General features: G+C 43.3%; 1 protein-coding gene across 6 annotated transcripts in view; it reads left to right on the top strand.

The window, feature by feature from the left end:
- Positions 1–19821, top strand: part of MDGA1 (MAM domain containing glycosylphosphatidylinositol anchor 1) — a 261863-nt gene that overhangs the window by 201405 nt on the left and 40637 nt on the right. For all 6 annotated transcript variants that reach the window (XR_014562498.1, XR_014562499.1, XM_083732247.1 and 3 more), the window contains exons 11-14: positions 1127–1304; positions 2362–2385; positions 13932–14084; positions 15544–15675. Coding sequence is in view for 4 of the 6 variants with exons in the window: in XM_083732247.1 (XP_083588373.1) it covers positions 1127–1304; positions 2362–2385; positions 13932–14084; positions 15544–15675 (487 nt within the window). In the remaining 2 variants the exon portion in view is untranslated. The remainder of the gene's footprint in view (positions 1–1126; positions 1305–2361; positions 2386–13931; positions 14085–15543; positions 15676–19821) is intronic.

Below are 19821 nucleotides of genomic sequence, written 5' to 3'. Positions count from 1 at the left end.
GAAATAATGCACAGACCTCCCTCCTCTTCATCTGCCTGCACATTTACGGGCAGTGTGACAAAACTTCAACATGCTCCAGAATGGCTTGGTGGAACTAGAGGGGAGGAATTCACAACTTTAGAGGGGAAAGGGGGAGGGAGAAGGCCACAAGTTTTGGCCCAGGACTTTCCAGCTGTCACACCCTCAACCTTTAGCATGAAATAGCAGTAATATATTTCTAAGTGGGCATATTTTGAAGCAGCTGGCAGGAGCTCATTATCAAAATAGTACAATGAAACTAAAGCCAAGTAGCTAGTTTTGATTCAAGCCTAATGCCCTTTCAGCTGTTAATATACAGAGTGAATGTGCCGGGGCAAGGGGGAATCACAGCCAGCAGTCTCTGCTCATGATCAATGAGTGCTCATTAAAGCGCCTGAGCAGATCCACTGCACATGCATGTTCATTCCATATGCACAATTATGCTTATATGATGTAAACCTATAAATGTAAATTGTGACTGTGGCAAACATATGTTTAAAAGGTGAGTCCCGCAAAGGCAGTATTAACTGCAGAACCCTGTTGAACATTACACAGTGGCTTTCTTGCTCTGTAATTTGGGGAATTTATTGCTCTGTAATTTGGGAAATGGTTCGGCTGCCCCAAACACAAAATTCTCATATTCTTTCCACTGGAACCATGACTCAGATGCACTTTGGAGTTTTGAGTCTTTAGCATTCCATATTTTAGAAATGTTTTGTTTTAAAAAAAAAACGTTGAGGATGCAGAATCCTGCTTCATATTTTAAGTTTTAGCACCATGCCACAAGAAGAAGGGGCGACAGAGGACGAGATGGTTGGACAGTGTTCTTGAAGCTACTGACATGAGTTTGACAAAACTGCAGGAGGTGGTGGAAGACAGGAATGCCTGGCGTGCTCTGGTCCATGAGGTCACAAAGAGTCGGACACGACTAATCAACAAAAATTCATACAGGAATGCATAGAGCACCTGTAACCTATCTTATAGTTAATAGTCGGTAAGAAGAGAGAAGACAGAACACCCTGACTAGAAAACTCATTAAGTGCTTTCAGTGTTCAGATTTCAAAACCCTTTTCTTTGTCTAACCAAAACCTGGTTTATGCCTCTTCAGATGAATCACAGGGACCTGCCCCCCAAATCCATTTCTGTGCGGAAGGTGGAAAAGGGCATGCTGCAAGAATACCTCCTGACTGACCTGAAGGTGCCTCTGAGCTATGAAGTTCGCCTCACACCCCTAACCCGCTTTGGGTCTGGGGACATGGCTACCCGCACCATCCACTATATAGAACGTAAGTTTCTTGCTCTTTTACCTTATTGAGTGACCAGCCCCTTTACAGCAGTATCACGGCCCTGAAGGGGTGTATTTCTCCAGAGAGAACCTTAGTCCTGTCAGCCATTCTTCAGAATAACTTTGAAGGGCTTGGGAGGCCATACACATACCACCATCAGACTGGGTTGTTTCCTTGTTCCACCTGGCACACTGTTCTTCCTCTAGAGAGCTTACTAATCTCTGTGTGGTTCCCAGGCCATTTTACATTCAGACAGAGCTCAGAGCCAGGCCTCCTTAGCAAAAGCAGTAGATCTGCAATATGTGCTGTCCAACTCATCCACTGCCATCAGATTCTTTGGACTGTTTGTATCCATGAATCCTTTGCTGATAGGAGGATACATAGGCAGATTTTCATTGGGTCCCAAGTGCAAAATATTTGGTGAGCTTCAGCTTCAATGGAGCATCAAAGTCCTTTCCACTCACATATGAGCTTCTGGTTCCTTGCCATGAATCATAAAACAGTCCCCACTTTTGCATTTTTCTACCACCCACAATTTTGGTGCTATGCACAGGGCCTCAGATTCAAATCCTCCATTTGATACATGGTTTTCTCTCACAGGAAGCTAAGTCACAGTTCAATACAGTTCTCTTTAAAAATCCTGTTTCACATTGGGATTTAACCTTATAATATCAGCTGCCACTGTTTTTCCCTCCCAACTGGTTGTACCTATTCTCTTGAGCTTTCTTTGTTCCCATAAGGCTCCACGAATGAGATATAGTAAAACAACTTCCCTCTTTCTGAAGCCTTTCTGAAACTTGGGTCTCCAGATGATGTTGGACTACCACTCCCATCATCCCTAGTGAGAAGGGCCAGAAGTCAGGGATGATGGGAGTTGTAGTCCATCAGTGTCTAGGGAGAAAGGCTGGTCAAGAGTAACAGAATGCTAAGGGGCATGAGTACTAATCAGATACGTTGGGAACAATTCAAACATTTTCTTCCAATGAGTATTTGTATTTGTATATGATCTTATACATCTAATAAAAATCTAAACAACCCTTTCTGTTTCCTTTCTCAGCAATCAGCTACCCCAACCCAGTAGGTAAGTGTCAATGACCCAAACTTTATCTACCCTTTTTGTATATCTAATCCAAGGACAGCCAACATGGTGTCCTCCAGCTGTTTTTAGACTACAGCTCCCTTCATCCCTAATTTTTGGCCATGCTGACTAATGGGTGTTGGAGTACGACATCATCAGGAGGACACCATGTTGCCTACTGCTGATCTACTCTTTAGACCCAAAAGTATTAAAATTCAAAAAATGTTTTTCAGATATGTGGGGGTTTTTAAAAAATAAAGGGAAATCAAACATGCTGAAAGTGCCTTAAATATTTAGCTGAAATAAATGCAAGAATGCACATAAGAAACCTAAGATAATCCCTCATTCATCACAAACTTCTCAATGACTTCTTAGGTTTTTGACCCCCTTGCATTTCCTACAGATACTGTTCAGATAGGAACTTTGGCAGAGTTGCAAAAGAGGCTTTCAAAGATTGCTTCCAGATTGCCTGTTTATTCAGCACTCATCCTGATTTGTTCGCACAAAGTTTTCAGGAAGGTTGTGCACCATTGACACATTTATTCTAGCTATACGACATTACACCAAGCAGTTGTTAATCCCACACTTTCTAGTGCATTTTCTCATCACTTTCCTTGCCCCTTTCTTGCTTGCTTGCTTGCTTGCTTGCTTGCTTGCTTGCTTGCTTGCTTTCTGAAGCTGGTTTCATGTGCCACAGAGCCAAACCCATTTTTTATCGCACAACCTGAATTTGCCAGCATGCAATGGATTCGCATCTGTAAAATGGCAGCAGTCTGGAAGCAGCCATAGATAGGTAGCAACTGCTGAGAATGCCTATGATAGATCTAATGCATAAGGCAGATACAAGCAAGGGTTCAGCTGGCACAAATACCATAGAATCCCTGGCATATAGGAGGAGCTGGTCTATAAAATATGCATTGCCTAAGCTGTTTAAGGTTTAAGAGATGAAATATAGCGCCTTGGATGGTGCCCAAAGATAAGAGGAAGGCATCAAAGACCCAGGACTAGGGTGCTTGGAGTGATCATTTGAATGCAGAACACAGAACTGCCTTATACCAGGTTAGAATATTAGTCCATCTAACCCAGTACAGTGTTACCTCGGGTTAAGAACTTAATTCATTCTGAAGGTCCGTTCTTAACCTGAAACTGTTCTTAACCTGAGGTACCACTTTAGCTAATGGGGCTTGCCGAGCTGCCGCCATGCAATTTCTGTTCTCATCCTGAAGCAAAGTTCTTAACCCAAGGTACTATTTCTGTAACCTGAAGCGTCTGTAACGTGAGGTACCACTGTATTGTCTACTCTGACTAGCAGTCATAATTCAGGGTCTCAGGAAGAAGAGTTTCCTATTACTTGCAGCCTGATCATTTGAATGGAACATTCCAGAGACTGAATCTGGGAACTTCTGAATGCAATGCAGGCGCTATACCACTAAATCATAGTCCCTGCCCATTCAGGAGCTAGACCAGTGTGCATTACAGAATCTCTGAATCCTTCATTAACCTAGGAAGAGGCCAATATGCAGCCTTGTCTTAATTTGAGCCAATAATATGCCACATAACACAAAACAGAGTTTTTAATTCTGTTTCTTCATTGCTAAACTTATATGGGAAACAGGAATGCCATGCAGAAATTATATGGCTGACCCGTCTAAGCAATTTTAATATTCAGCTATGCTTAAATGTGTGGTCTGGTCACTGCCACAGGAATGTAGAAAAATTAGCATCAGCACTTGACCTGAGCCAAGGCTTAATCGGACCACAAATTTATTTCAAACGTTTGTCTCTGACCATGGAAACTGTGACTTCCTCATAAGGATGGAGGAGGAATCAATTTTAAATGGATTTATACATGGAATTTGGCGGATCCAGCCCAATGCACTTTGTCCAAATCGGACCACCTCTTGCATCAAGCACCTCATGCATTGCCAATTTTTCTTTTCCTTTTAAATCCAACTATTTATCAACAAACACGTACACAAAAAATACTTACATATGTAATATGGTACCCTGCATTAACACACAATTATTTTATATACAGTTATATGCATTATATTATATAATTCTTCGTATGTTGGTTACTTTAAGAAAATACAGAAACTTGTATAATAATGCGTTTAATATGTTAGAAATGTTTGTTGAGATGAAGGGGGAAATCTGCAGTTAAGCTCAACATCGAAATTTTCAGAAAATTGCATCACTACTCCCACACTGTATTCTTTCTTACATTCTCTTACTTATATTTGGCGCTTGTCTGGTGAAGTTTTTGTTTCCTGGTCCTCTCCAGGTGACTGTTTCTCACCCCTGTCACCACTGCCAGGCCACATATATGTGGAATCAAGGAGAACACTAGTAACCACCAATCAACAGTACCTTATGTTATCAGGACTCATATTCAGTTTATTGGCCCTCATTCAAGCCATTATTGCCTCCAGACACTGGTCTCTAAATTAGGCTATATGGAAAAATAGAACTGAGTGCTACCTGCATATTGATGAAATCTAGAAGCAAATCCTTTAAGGAATTTCATAACCCATATAGCCATCTATAGTTGCTTACCATGCACAGAGACAGTATACTGGGCAAATAACTTTAGATTCAGGGGATTTTGGAGGCTGCGTTTTCATCACCTTCACCATTAACATTTAATATTAATAAAGTCCCTAATACATGCTAGGCACTGTGCACAAATAAACAAACCAGGTCATTGCCTTCAGGCTCACAATTTAAGCAACTTGAGAGAGAAAAAGAGGCAAGGGACGAAATTGTCAAACAGACTTTGGACAAATTTGCTTGGGATGCTAGAACAATGCGATTATATTTATTACAGCGACTAACAAAAAAGAGCTATTGAAGCCCTAAAGCAAAATGTTTTGCCGACCACCTTCCCCTGTTGTTCTGATGTGGATCAAAGGTTGCTGTAGCCAAGATGTAATATTCAGAAGTGCGGCATTTACTTTTGTTAGCCGTTGTAATAGATATAAAGAATAACAGACATTGACTTATCATCCATTGAGGCCACCTGAGCTAGAGGCCAAGTTTCTCAAGATTTGGCCCAGGTACTTAATGTTAGAGACTCTATTCTTAATGTTCATATTGACTTTTGTTGAACTATAATAAGCTCACATTATCTTCAAAATATCAGATCCCAGGTGTGCAAGATGAACAGTGTGATGCTAACAGAAGAAGATTATTTAGGACAGTTGCAGGAAGCTGTGCTGTGTCTAGCCATAGAATTGTGCCATATAGATAAAGTTAGTAACTTCTTTATTCAGAAAAAAGTAAACCAGGACTGCATAAAGAACTGAGAATATGGTGCAGCTTTTGAATTTTGCATCCTCTTAAGTTACTGAGCAAGAGGTCCCGCAAAAGCAGGTGGCTTTGTTTGGTCCAACTTTCCTTTAAACCACAGCATGATCGGATCCTGCATATCTTACAAGCTGCCTTATGCCATTGAGCCCTCTGTGACTGCTGAGCCCAGCACAGAAGGCCCTGACTTGGATTCCTTGATTTCCAGAGTTTAGGTTGTTGAGGTGCAAGAGCTGTTGGCAGCTTGACTGTAGACTCTCTATCATGCTGCGAACAGAATTTTTTTGGGACCCTACAGATCAGTTTAGTAAGTTGCATTTTACTTTCCCCCTTCATGGATCACTTCCTTGCCGTGGCGAAGGGGCTTGAAGAACTCAGAGAAGCTATGAACTATGCCGAGCAGGGCACCCAAGATGAACAGGTCATAGTGGAGAGTTTTGACCAAACGTGATCCACCTGGAGGAGGAACCGGCAAGCCACTCCAGTATCCCTGCCAAGAAAACTCCATGGACAAAGACAACAGGCATATAAAAGTTATGACGCTGGAAGATGAGCCCCTCAGGTCGGAAGGCGTCCAACATGCTACTGGGGAAGAGCGGAGGGCAAGTACAAGTAGATCCAAAGCTGATGAAGCGGCTGGGCCAAAGCCGAAAGGACGCTCAGTTGCGGATATGCCTGGAAGCGAAAGGAAAGTCCAATGCTGTAAAGAAAAATATTGCATAGGAACCTGGAATGTAAGAACCATGAACCTGGGTAAGTTGGAGGTGGTCAAAAATGAGATGGCAAGAATAAATATTGACATCCTGGGCATCAGTGAACTAAAATGGACGGGAATGGGTGAATTCAGTTCGGATGACCATCATATCTACTACTGTGGGCAAGAAACCCGTAAAAGAAATGGAGTGGCCCTCATAGTCAACAAAAGAGTGGCGAAGGCTGTACTGGGATGCAATCTCAAAAATGATAGAATGATCTTGATACGAGTCCAAGGCAGACCTTTTAACATCACAGTAATCCAAGTTTATGCACCAACTACTGGTCCTGAAGAAACTGAAATTGACCAATTCTATGAAGACTTACAACACCTTATAGAAGTGACACCAAAGAAGGATGTTCTTCTCATTATAGGGGATTGGAATGCTAAAGTAGGGAGTCAAGAGATAAAAGGAACAACTGGCAAGTTTGGCCTTGGAGATCAAAATGAAGCAGGGCAAAGGCTAATAGAGTTCTGTTAAGAGAACAAGCTGGTCATCACCAACACGCTTTTCCAACAACACAAGAGACGACTCTACACATGGACATCACCAGATGGGCAGCATCGAAATCAGATTGATTATATTCTCTGCAGCCAAAGATGGAGAAGCTCTATACAGTCAGCAAAAACAAGACCTGGAGCTGACTGTGGCTCAGATCATCAGCTTCTTATAGCAAAATTCAAGCTTAAACTGAAGAAAGTAGGAAAAACCACTGGGCCGGTAAGATGCAATCTAAGTCAAATCCCTTATGAATACACAGTGGAAGTGAGGAACAGGTTTAAGGATTTAGATTTGGTGGACAGAGTGCCTGAAGAACTATGGATGGAGGCTCGTAACATTATACAGGAGGCAGCAACGAAAACCATCCCAATGAAAAGGAAATGCAAGAAAGCAAAGTGGCTGTCCAATGAGGCCTTACAAATAGCGGGGGAGAGAAGGCAAGCAAAATGCGAGGGAGATAGTGAAAGATACAGGAAATTGAATGCAGATTTCAAAGAATAGCAAGGAGAGACAAGAAGACCTTCTTAAACGAGCAATGCAAAGAAATAGAGGAAAGCAATAGAATGGGAAGAACCAGAGATCTGTTCAGGAAAATTGGAGATATGAAAGGAACATTTCGTACAAAGATTACCATAATAAAGGACAAAAGTGGAAAGGACCTAACAGAAGCAGAAGACATCAAGAAGAGGTGGCAAGAATACACAGAGGAATTATACCAGGAAGAAATGGATGTCTCGTATACCCCAGGTAGTGTGGTTGCTGACCTTGAGCCAGACATCCTGGAGAGTGAAGTCAAATGGGCCTTAGAAAGCACTGCAAATAACAAGGCCAGTGGAAGTGATGGTATTCCAGCTGAACTATTTAAAATTTTAAAAGATGATGCTGTTAAGGTGCTACACTCAATATGCCAGCAAGTTTGGAAAACACAGCAGTGGCCAGAAGATTGGAGAAGATCAGTCTACATCCCAATCCCAAAGAAGGGCAGTGCCAAAGAATGCTCCAACTACCGCACAATTGCACTCATTTCACACGCTAGCAAGGTTATGCTTAAAATTATACAAGGAAGGCTCAAGCAGTATGTGGACCGAGAACTCCCAGAAGTGCAAGCTGGATTTAGAAGAGGCAGAGGAACCAGAGACCAAATTGCAAACATGCGCTGGATTATGGAGAAAGCTAGAGAGTTCCAGAAAGACATCTACTTCTGCTTCATTGACTATGCAAAAGCCTTTGACTGTGTCGACCACAGCAAACTATGGCAAGTTCTTAAAGAAATGGGAGTGCCTGATCACCTCATCTGTCTCCTGAGAAATCTCTATGTGGGACAAGAAGCTACAGTTAGAACTGGATATGGAACAACTGATTGGTTCAAAATTGGGAAAGGAGTACGACAAGGCTGTATTTTGTCTCCCTGCTTATTTAACTTATATGCAGAATTCATCATGCGAAAGGTTGGGCTGGATGAATCCCTAGCCGGAATTAAGATTGCCGGAAGAAATATCAACAACCTCAGATATGCAGATGACACAACCTTGATGGCAGAAATTGAGGAGGAATTAAAGACCCTTTTAATGAGGGTGAAAGAGAAGAGCGCAAAATATGGTCTGAAGCTCAACATAAAAAAACAAAGATCATGGCCACTGGTCCCATCACCTCCTGGCAAATAGAAGGGGAAGAAATGGAGGCAGTGAGAGATTTTACTTTCTTGGGCTCCATGATCACTGCAGATGGTGACAGCAGCCACGAAATTAAAAGACGCCTGCTTCTTGGGAGAAGGGCAATGACAGGCCTAGACAGCATCTTGAGAAGTAGAGACATCACCTTGCCAACAAAGGTTCGTATAGTTAAAGCTATGGTTTTCCCAGTAGTGATGTATGGAAGTGAGAGCTGGACCATAAAGAAGGCTGATCGCCGAAGAATTGATGCTTTTGAATTATGGTGCTGGAGGAGACTCTTGAGAGTCCCATGGACTGCAAGAAGATCAAACATATCCATTCTTAAAGAAATCAGCCCTGAGTACTCACTGGAAGGACAGATCGTGAAGCTGAGGCTCCAGTACTTTGGCCACCTCATGAGAAGAGAAGACTCCCTGAAAAAGACCCTGATGTTGGGAAAGATGGAGGGCACAAGGAGAAGGGGGCGACAGAGGACGAGATGGTTGGATAGTGTTTTCGAGGTTACCAGCATGAGTTTGACCAAACTGCGGGAGGCAGTGGAGGACAGGGGGGCCTGGCGTTCTCTGGTCCATGGGGTCATGAAGAGTTGGACACGTCTAAACGACTAAACAACAACAACAACATTTTACTTTCAGTTTATTTTACTGTGTACATGTTTGGTATTCATTACCAAGTATTTATCTAGAAACCTTAAGGTGGTTGCTTGAATATCTTCACACACGAAAAGGAAATGTGTCATCAAAAAAGCATGCATATGTATGGATATGATTTGGAAATAATTGCTGCAATGGTGCATCTTACTAGAGTAAGGAAAACCACTGGTGGCCACTGGAGACAGGTGTGTGTGCTCAGTCTGCTCTCTAGGTGCTCACCATCAGTGGGCATCTTCAAGATCTTCCCTTCTTACGGTTCTTTATCTTTAAGCTGAACTTGGACTAGGCAGCCCTTCAAATAGGAGCACTATCCTCTGTTAAGAAAACACATGCCAACCCCAAGAAACCACCAGCTTGAAAGCACATACCTAACCTCTTTCATTATGAGGAATATTTTGTATCTTTGAGTGTGTGCAACAGCTTTTCTTTTCTTAATTGACTTGGCAAAGGCTCATCTATTCACACATTTCAGCCACACCACGCTTGCAAAGCAGAGAGGATTCTTGCCAAATGTGAGATGCCCCTTACAATTAGTTATGTATCTGTTACATTTGGATCCTGTGATGAGCTCAGGGCAGCATACATGGAGCCGGCAGCCAGCCTCCCAACCAGACATTGTGCATAGCCGTGATGTACCATGTGGACCATGATTTTTGTATATCGCATTGATTTTATTGTTGTGAAACTGCCCTGAAAGCCTATCTGGCTATTATTTATAATATTATTTAATAATAAATAAATAAATAAATAAATAAATAAATAATAAATAAGCAAGCCAGCACTGAGATCATACTCTGGAATAGTCCCTCGTGCTCCTTTGGTGGCGTTCTTTTTCAAACAAGCTGCTCTGTTTCAGTGTTTTTAAAATGTCCACATGTAAAATCAGACTTCCCAGGAGAAAATCCCTCCTTCCCAGGAGGTGCATTTTAAAGCCCTAGCTGACCACCCACATTGCTTTTCTTTTCCCATTCTCCACATTTACCAAAAACAGCCTCAGGAGACTGCTAATTTCAAAGGAGAGAGGAGGGGAGGGATTCTAGTTAAAATCCTGCCCCCAAATTGAATGCATATATGTGTACATGTGTGTGTGTGTGTGTGTGTTGCCCCCCCTTCAGTGTATTTGGAGCTGAGCCTCCCTAAGATTAAGACACAAGGCCTCTCAATCTCTTATTACACCCAAACTGGCAAGAGCCCTATGTGGAGGAAAGCTATATATCAACCCAATGCTCTTTGGCCATTCTGGTGCCATGAAGTGGGCTCATTTCTCTTGTGTCTGTTTTAAAAGCAAAAGGAAGCCATGAATGATATGTGCCATCTTCAGCTAGCATGTGAGCCTTTTAGCAGTCAGCTGAATGCCCTACCTGTCCGTTCTCTCTTTCTCCTCCCACACTGAATTCCACAACTGCTCTTCGTGGTGAATTTGGGAGGTGGGCTTATTAGAGTGAGAGAACCATTACACATGGTTGCCTACATAAAATCTTAGGTGTGAATGTCTCACACTCTTGAATGAAAGGGAAAGATTATATGATTAATGTCCATGGCAGCCTGATCAAGGGGTACATAATGTTGATTAATTTACAGGCTCAGAGAATCGCTTAATGTAATTATTTCTTCATCCATTTTCTCTTTGGTTAATACAATGTTCATGCTTAATGTTGTTAGGGCAAGTACGTGGAGTGGGTAAAGAGCTAGGCACTGGGTATCATCTACCCAAAGAGACTGAGACAGGGTGGTGGGGAGAACATTTTTTCACAGGCCCCTTGAGATTATACATCCACAAGCCTGACCAGAACAAAACAAAATCTAATTCTCAGAGATTACTCCCAATTTGACTGTTTGACTGTTAGGATCCCTAACAAAGTTCTCAGAATTTACTTACTTATCTTTCTTTCAACTGGTAAATGGATTTAGAATGCCCTACGCTAATAACCTGACCATATTCCAGTCCTGTTGATTACATTCTGCCTCCTTAATTTCCCCCTTCCACAATTTTAATGAGTTGTTCCTGTGTGTTGCTAAACAGATGCTATGTTATGGCCCAGAAGGTTCAAGTGAAGGGATTTGTAAATTGCACCCGTCTTCTTTCTTGCAGTTCGGCTAATTCAAGACCATGTGCTGTAAAGCAAAGATGATGGGTTGCGTGCAACACAGTGCTAAGGTGAATGTTCCGTTAGTGCAAGGATTTCTCCTTGTGCAATGCAACATTCTCCTCTCTGACCAATAATGGCTCACACTCAGCAGCACAGTAAGCGTTGGGTCGGTTCCTTAGTCTGGCAGATGCGGTGGCTCATAATAGCACCCCCAGTACATCAGTGAGATTTTCAGGGTGCCCTGTTAAAGGGGTCCAGGGGGACGTATTTTGTACAAACACCGAAACGGGGGCTAATGGGCCATATAACACCCTAAGATGGCACCCTCAAAAAAATTCCTGGAATTGATTCACATCATAGGATGTTCCTAAAACCCAGGATCAACCCTGAAGGAATAATCACCCAGCAGACAAGCTGAGTGATTCAGGATACACACCCAATACCTATGCCAAAACCTACTGACATCTGTAATCAATAAAGTCATGGCCATTTGATCCCCAACCTATTTTGTCTTGTCCTTAGTACTCCTTTGCACACTCCATCCCCCAGTGACCCAGACTCACTGGTCCCGCAAGAGAAAAACCTGTTGTGCCTAGCACTAATCCTTCAGCTAGCCCAATAACTTTGTTGAATGCCATCCTCTAAAGATATACAGCAAGCAGACCTCTGCCCTAAGATGCAGATAAGAATGAAACAGCTGGCTGTATGAAGTGCATAAATGCTCAGTTCAAAGATACAACAATGGGCTGTTGAGATATATCTCTGCTCCTCTAGCCAAGCGACAGTGGGAACCATCAGCTTTTAACAGTGCTGGCAACTTGTTTGGGAAGAGTGGGACCAAATTAGAACTTCCTCCCCTTCCAAATCATAAAGAAGATTTGGTCCCTCGATATTGGTGGTCCCTTTGCTTGTATGGTTCACCATCTGTTTGGTGCTGTGTCCAAGGTTCCTGGTCCAGTGGTAAGAGCACTGTTTTGCCCGTGCAGTCTCCGGTCCGTATTGAGGGTGGCTTAATGTGTTGTGTGGTCAAATGAGGTCATCATGCCTTGTCAAAGGTTCTCCAATGATAATATATTCAAAAATTTGACTGGAGATAGCTGGCCTTAGTTCTGCTCTGCATTAACCTCAACTTTCCTATTTGTTTTAATTTGCTTTAATTTGAATTGAAATCTGTGAAACTGGTGTGGAGGACAGGGAATTAATTTGCATTGAGTGCTAGCTTGCTGGAGATGGGCAGAGTGTAAGTTATTTGAATTGGATGGCCTTCAAAGGCGTGGTACTCTATGATTATAGGGGTTTCTTTTGAGTTTGCTGGAATTGTGGCTTAGATCTGGAAGCCAAGTGCAACAACCTCTGGCCAGAGTTAAGTAGCTTGCTGAAATGACCAAGCCTTGTGCGACAGCCTTTTCTGTCCTGCAGGACTCCCATGTGTGACTTGATCGGCACTGCTAGATCTGGAGCTCAGCCATCTCATTCACATAACGCCTTGGAAGAGCTGCTAAGCAGCTGCCGTCGCGCCTCAGCTCCTGCCTTTCAGATCTGGACACAGAACAGATCAAATAAACCACAGAGACTGTTATTGCGAATCCCAGAGTCTCAGATCTCCTGCCTCCTTTTCTCCTCTAGCTCCAGATGCTGGGCAGTCCCCGGCACTCAGTATTACAAACGATGGCTAATTTGGATTAGGATGCTAATTAGAAATGAATGGACCGAGTAGAGAGCACTTAGTCAGGGTTAATTAGCAGTTAAGTGGCCAGCCAAGCTCCCTTTGGCTGTGTTCACTTGCAGGAGCTCTCTAGCCGAGTTTCCATGGGGCCCTCCATGCTTCAGCAGTCGGCAGAGCTTCACCAGGGGCAATACTCTTGTTGGTATATAGATTTTACTCTCTCCCACATTTACCCATTGATTAGAAAGGAAAGAAGGGATTGTTCAGTTCATTTGTGTACGTTCTTCCTAGTCACTATCTTGTGGAAGGTCAGGTCAGGTTATGTGGATGGGTGCATATCATCTCCAGGATCAAGTCCAAATACCAGTTGCTCCGGAACATGAGCATGAGAAGGCTATTGTGCTCATGCCCTACCTGCAGACTTCACAAGAGGCAACAGGTTGGCCACACTGAGAAAGAGAACACTAGACTGTGTGGGCCTTTGGTCTGAGCCAGCAGGGCATTTCTTACATCCTTGTGATGACGATGCTATTTGTGCTTTATTACCACGTCACTGCAGAACCATAACTGTTACAAGGCAGGGGCTCTATATGTTTGTTTGCTTGCTTTTTTCATATTTTAGCATATGGCATTCTGGTTAACCTCCCTTCCTTCAGAAGGTCCACTGAAGGGTCTTTTTGGTAGTGGTGCCCTCCCTGTGGAATACCCTCCCTTCAGATGTCAAGGAGATAAATCTGATTTTTAGAAAACATCTGAAGGCAGTCCTGTATTGGGAAGTTTTTCATGTTTAATGTTTTAGTATGTTCTGATATATGCTGTGAGCTGTCCAGAGTGGCTAGGGAAACCCAGCCAGATGGGTGGGGTATATAATAATAAAGTTGTTGTTGTTGTTACTACTCCTACAGGGAACACCTGTCACTTTGAGGATGAGAAGATCTGTGGATATACACAAGACACAACTGACAACTTTGACTGGATTCGTCAGAGTGGTCTGACTCACGACCCCAAGCGCTCTGCCAACACAGGCCCAACCATGGATTTCAGTGGGACACCAGAAGGTAATGGAACTTCCAGCTTCCTTTGCAAAGTTGTACCCCATTCACTCCCCCAGTCCTGGCTCCTTCTCAATGAGATTTCTAGTTGGGAGAGAGTGTGGAAACATTAAAGTCCCTTGTATATTTACCACTCCATGCTGAACTAAGAAAGAGGGAGGGGGCTCTAGCCATCAGCAGTCCATATTTTCTTCCACTCCCTTTTTATTTACTTCCTCAGAAATAATCCCGTCCAGGTTTTCATCCCTCACGTATCTAAGTACTTCTTCCTCTCATTTTCATGCCGGGAGCTAGAAACATTGCAGCATCTGTTAAGTCCTAACACCCTACAATGCAATCCTTTGTTCACCCCTCCCTCTATTCCATCCCCTTTCCCCACCCCCACCCCGCCTGGCACCCTCAGATTCTCACATAGCAGAGGTCTCTACGTGACAAGAACTGTTCTGGGAATTTTGTAGAATATAGAAAGGATTGTTGCCTCTAGCTTTTGCCAAGTCCTCTACAAGACAGATTTAGCTCTCAGTATCATACTCCGCCTTGGAACCTGAGGACAAAATAGATTGCTTTTCTACACACACACACATCTGCTCTGCATTGGGCATGGGGAGCAGGCAGTTAATTTGCATGTTTCTTATTCGCATTAAATACCCAATTAAAACTCCCACAGCTTTGTTTAGGGGAATCAGGAGAGCATTAGTCCTTGTTACTGGCTAATTGCCTGCTGCCAAATGTCCTTGTTCCATTGATAGTTGCTTTGAAGTCACAGAGGAGAAAAGCAAGTGGAGAGGGAGACATGTTTAAACACTCAGAAGTATTCAGGCTGGTTTCGGCAGCAGGAGTCCACTGAAATCTCCAACTCCTGGGGCCAGGTACTTCTGGGATGCAATCCATGTCACCACTGAGAAGAGATTACAATGTTAAAAACAGTGTCGCTCAATTATCATTTGGAGGAGAGGGGCTGAGTCAAGCCACCTTTTAAACCTGCCAACTCAGAGGCCATCTGCCATCCTGCGCACATTCTGTTTGGGCCTGCTGTAAGCATCCCATCACTAGCTACCTGTGTACAATAAGACAGAGAAGATCAAAGGCACCAAGAAGGCCACCACAAGCCAGCAAGAAAGCAGGAGGGACTGTGGCCATGAGAAGATGCTTAGCTGGACAATTAGAGGAGCTGCTGGCCTCCTGTTGCCTCTTACACTCACCCAGTCTTTGGGGCCTTGCTGTTGCCCAGAGTGAATAGAGAGTGCTATCTAGGCTGCATCCAACAGTGAAGTGTCTTTTGCCATTGCACGCTGGTGGGGATGTATTGGTGGAGAGTATGTGGTTGGCTCTCACTCAGCTCCCCAAAGGTAGCTGGTTTTCCTTTCTAAATCCTTCTGAGCATACTTTTCCTCACCGTGTTGGCCTGGAGGGAGGTGTGATGATGCATTGCATTCCCCACCACCTTTGTTTCCTTGCTCTTCAGGCTACTACATGTTCATCGAGGCGTCTGCACCCCGGGTGAAGAACGACAAGGCTAGGCTGATCAGCCCCATGTACAACATGACTGCCAGATTCTGTGTCTCCTTCTATTATCACATGTATGGGAAGCACATTGGTGAGTGATCTTCTTGGCTAGGATGGGGGAAAAGATGCTTTGAGAAGAAGGGCTTACTGAATATTATGGGGAAACAATCCTCCTTTAAGGTATGCCAGACCTGGTTTCTGCTGGTGCTTAATGGCTCTTGCTTCCTGGCACTGAAGTTCAGTTTTGGCAAATAACACTTTTCATTTTGCCGTTTGGAAAGCAGAGTTGGAGCTCAGCCTCTCTCCTAGGATATGTCTACTCCCCTCACCCTGACACACCCCTTTCCTAGTTTTATGCTGTAGTGCACAGTTGAGATTGTGTAAAGTGTTCTGGGAAGGCAGGGAACCATTCCCTGTGACACCACAATATGGAGCATGGGCAGCCAGCTGTGCAGATCACTCCAAGCATTTAGAACAGGTGTGGGGGATCTTTGGCCCCCAGGTATTGCTGGGCTACAACTCTCATCATCTCTGAACATTGGCCAAGCCTCCCGAGACTGATGCAAGCTGTAGTTCAGAAAATCTGAAAGGCCAGAGGTTCCCCACACCTGTCTTGCAAGAACATCCTTCACATTTCCAGGCATGTATCTGCATCACGAGTGCTAGAAAACTGATTTTGATTTGAGTTTTTTTAAAGGGAGGAGTCAGCCAAGATTGTGACAGCTGTTGTTTTCTGTGCTGGAGCCATGATTTTGATGAAATTATTTCCTGTTATCCTCTAATCTTGCACACATATTTATTTATTTTTGGTCTTAAGATAGTGCAGGCAATCCTTTTTCATTGCTACCTCTTTTATTGAAACTTTAGAATATGATGTAGGTAGAAACTGATTTATGAAAACAACTGTGGGGTGTGGTTTGGAAAGAGCTTAGACAGAATGTTTAAGCAAGGGCAGTTGTTGCATCAGTAGGGACTCCCTGGTTGCTATTTTAATTTAAGGAGGGTAAATAAGAGACCCAGGAAGATGGCAAAAATAATGTGAAAAAAGCAATTGGTTTTATGGGGCAAAGTCATTTTAAAGGGCAGCCTCCCGCCCGCTGTTTCTTTTTTGCTTGTTTCACCTCCTGTCTCCAGCCACCAAGATGAAGCTGTAGCACTTGGCGTATGCCACAGAAGTGCCTAATGAGTTTCCACATTCAGTCAAGGAGCAATTGCTAATTTGTCACCTCTTGATTATAATTTCATTAATTTGAATAATAAATGCAGTCTTTCTGAAAGCCCACTAAGTTATTAATCACCTGCTGGACTGGAGCCTGACTGAGAAATCGGAACCCAGTCAGGAGGAGTATGTCTGCCTGTTGGTAAACGGGGCTGCTAAAGTGAGTTAATTAACATTTTCCTCTGCCTGAGCACATGAAATTTCATTAAGCGCTGGTTCTCCTCTCACAGGGAAGAGATGAGAATTGTCCTCAGATGCAGAGTCCAGTAAACTCTCTAAATCAGAGGTGGGGGATCTTTGGCCTTCCAGGTGTGACTCAACTACAACTCCCATCTGCCCTAGCAGGTGTGGGCAATGACCAGGGATGATTGGAGCTGTAGTCTGGCAACATCTGAAGAACCAACGGTTTCCCCACACCTGCTCTACATAAGTAATTATTTCAGTGTAAGCCGCTTTCCAGCAAGCTGTGCATGCATCTAGTGATGGAGCCATGGCTCAGCAGCAGAACACTTGCTGTAAATGCAAAAAGCCCCAGGTTTAATCCCCACACCTCCTGTTACAGCTGGGGGGAAGACCACATCTGAAATCCCAGAGAACTGCTGCCAGTCAGTGCACACCAGGGGTGGCTAATGTGTGTCCCTCCAGGTGCTCCTGGACTGCAACTCCCAACATCCCTGACCTTTGGCCATGCTAGAAGGGACTTAGGGGAGATGGATTCCAACAACCTCTGGAGGTCCACAAGTTAACTACCCCTGCTGTAGACTATTCAGAACCAGAGGTGCCAGTGATCTGACTGGATAAGGCAGGTTCCCATGTCAATATGATAATTGTTCTCATCACTGAAGTTACATAGTTGATGTTTTGGTGACTAACCTGAACACCCATGTCTGCCTAGTTGATAGGTGGCTCATTCTGTCCAGCATCAGAGACAGATGTTTGTGTTGCTCTGACTTTACATTATATCATGGTTGTCTTCTAGGTTTGTTTGATAAAGGTTTGAGCCAGGGCTGGGTATGGTGTATGGCTACCATCCTGTTCACATCTGGCTAATTTTGGCTTTCCCTTGGCTAATCCTTAAATTATCCATTGAGTTCCTCCAGCCATTGTGGAAGGGATTTTTATATATAGCATTTCTTGTACTGGGAAAGATTGGCTAATATGCAATGCTGCAGAAAAAGAGAGCTGTTTCTACATTTCTTAGCAGAGTTGTGGCGTCACATAAGAGAATATCATAAGAAACCATTAAGGTATGATGCCATTTGCCACCACTGCTGCCCTCAATGGTTCAGAGATTTCTCAGAGGTGTTGAATGTTGAAATTATTATGGCGTGGACACTGCTAGGGGACAGTTTGGGGCTATTTAGCTTTGACTTCAACTACTAAGAAACCCAGTGGAACCGCCTCTGACCCCACAAAATCCACCTTTTCTCCTCTTCCACGTTCACCAGCATCATGCCCCCTTTTACAGTGTCTTGATTCTCCATTGTGGTTTTAGGTAGATTTCTCTATTTTCTGCTTCCATGTAGCAATACCAAGAGTCTGTTTTCGTGCAAGGTGACTGCATTCTTTTGACTTTACTTTAATGTTGTTTTGAGTTTCACAGGGTGTGCACTAAGGAAAGCATGAATATATTTTGAATTATTTAGAAACCAGACAGGGTGTACAGTCAGAGATGAAGAAAATGAGAGATTTTTATCAGCCCGTTAAAAGTTAAGCTTGTAACACAACTGGCAGTATTGGTTCAATTGGGTCAATCCTAATATCTAAATTCATTTCCTTCGATCCTTCATTCCTTTCTTCTCTCTCTCTCTCTCTCTCTCTCTCTCTCTCTCTCTCTCTCTCTGTTTTGTGTTGTGCTGTGGCATTCATCATTTCTGTTTCTAATCATTCTTGCTTTCATTTATTTTGTGAATATATCTGGACCAAAGCCAGGATGTTCCTAATAAGCCAGGATGCCCCATGAACTGAGTGAGGTGGCGCAAACATGTGATAGCTTGCCTTGATCACTTCTCAGCTTGTCTCTTATTCGATAATTGCCTGAGGTGATAAGAGATAGATTTGTGATAGCAGTTTCACTTGCTCAAGTAATGGCTTCAATTATCATGAGATAAACATGATTCATGCTAACTCTTCTTATAGTATAGTAAGAGATAATAATTTTTGTATTATCTTACGCCAGTAAATATGGTTCTGTGTTGTAGGTGGGAGGGATGGTCATTATTAAGCTCCGTCCTTATTCTTTCTTTCCCTCAGGCATCTGACTGACGCATGTTCAAAGGTAGCATTCTCTAGCATTCATTTAGTGTGTTGTTGCGGATTACCACTGCCTAGAGATTCTCACTGTTCATCATCAGTGATTCTCCCATCAAGAAATCACACAGAAGCTCCACTTGCTAAGGGAGCTTTTAAGGGGTACTTGAAACTGGAAGCGTCAAAAGGAGTTTCCAGTGGATGGATTCTGCAAACTTCCTTGGAAGGAGGACAAGGCAATGTACCAGTACAGCCCTGGGTATTTGGCACTGGCACCGATAGCTTTTGTTCCCTAGCTTCAAATAACTTGTTCATTTCCTTGTTAACACTCCCAAAGGAAAGTGATGGGGCAGCCTCATATAGTAATGTCAAGAATTATTTGAGAATGAGACGTCGTTGGATTTAACTAGTATAGTAACACATGCTGTGTGAATCAGTCAGCACATTTAGCTTAAAACACATGTGGTGTTAACAAGAAGGTGCCTGGTCATCTCATTTCACTTTCCTGTGCAGCAGGAGGTTACTGAGATACATCTCTTACAGGGTCTGTTTCCTTGTATTGCTCTTTATGGTCTCTTTGAAAAATCTATTTACAAATACAGAAGCAGAGCATTTTGGAAGCAAGCAGACAGCACTACTGCTCATCATGCATCAGGTTCCCAAAGCAACAGTGTGAACCCACCACAGTCTTCAACTCACAGTCCTCTTTAAAAACTCACAGCTTCCCTCTATTGCTTCCTGCAAATTTGCTTCTTGCTTATGCAGTCT

This window comes from Podarcis gaigeae, assembly GCF_964106915.1.
Source record: "Podarcis gaigeae genome assembly, chromosome: 3".
In the NCBI taxonomy this organism is placed as follows: Eukaryota; Metazoa; Chordata; class Lepidosauria; order Squamata; family Lacertidae; genus Podarcis; species Podarcis gaigeae.
This window is presented reverse-complemented; position numbering and strand designations above follow the sequence as displayed.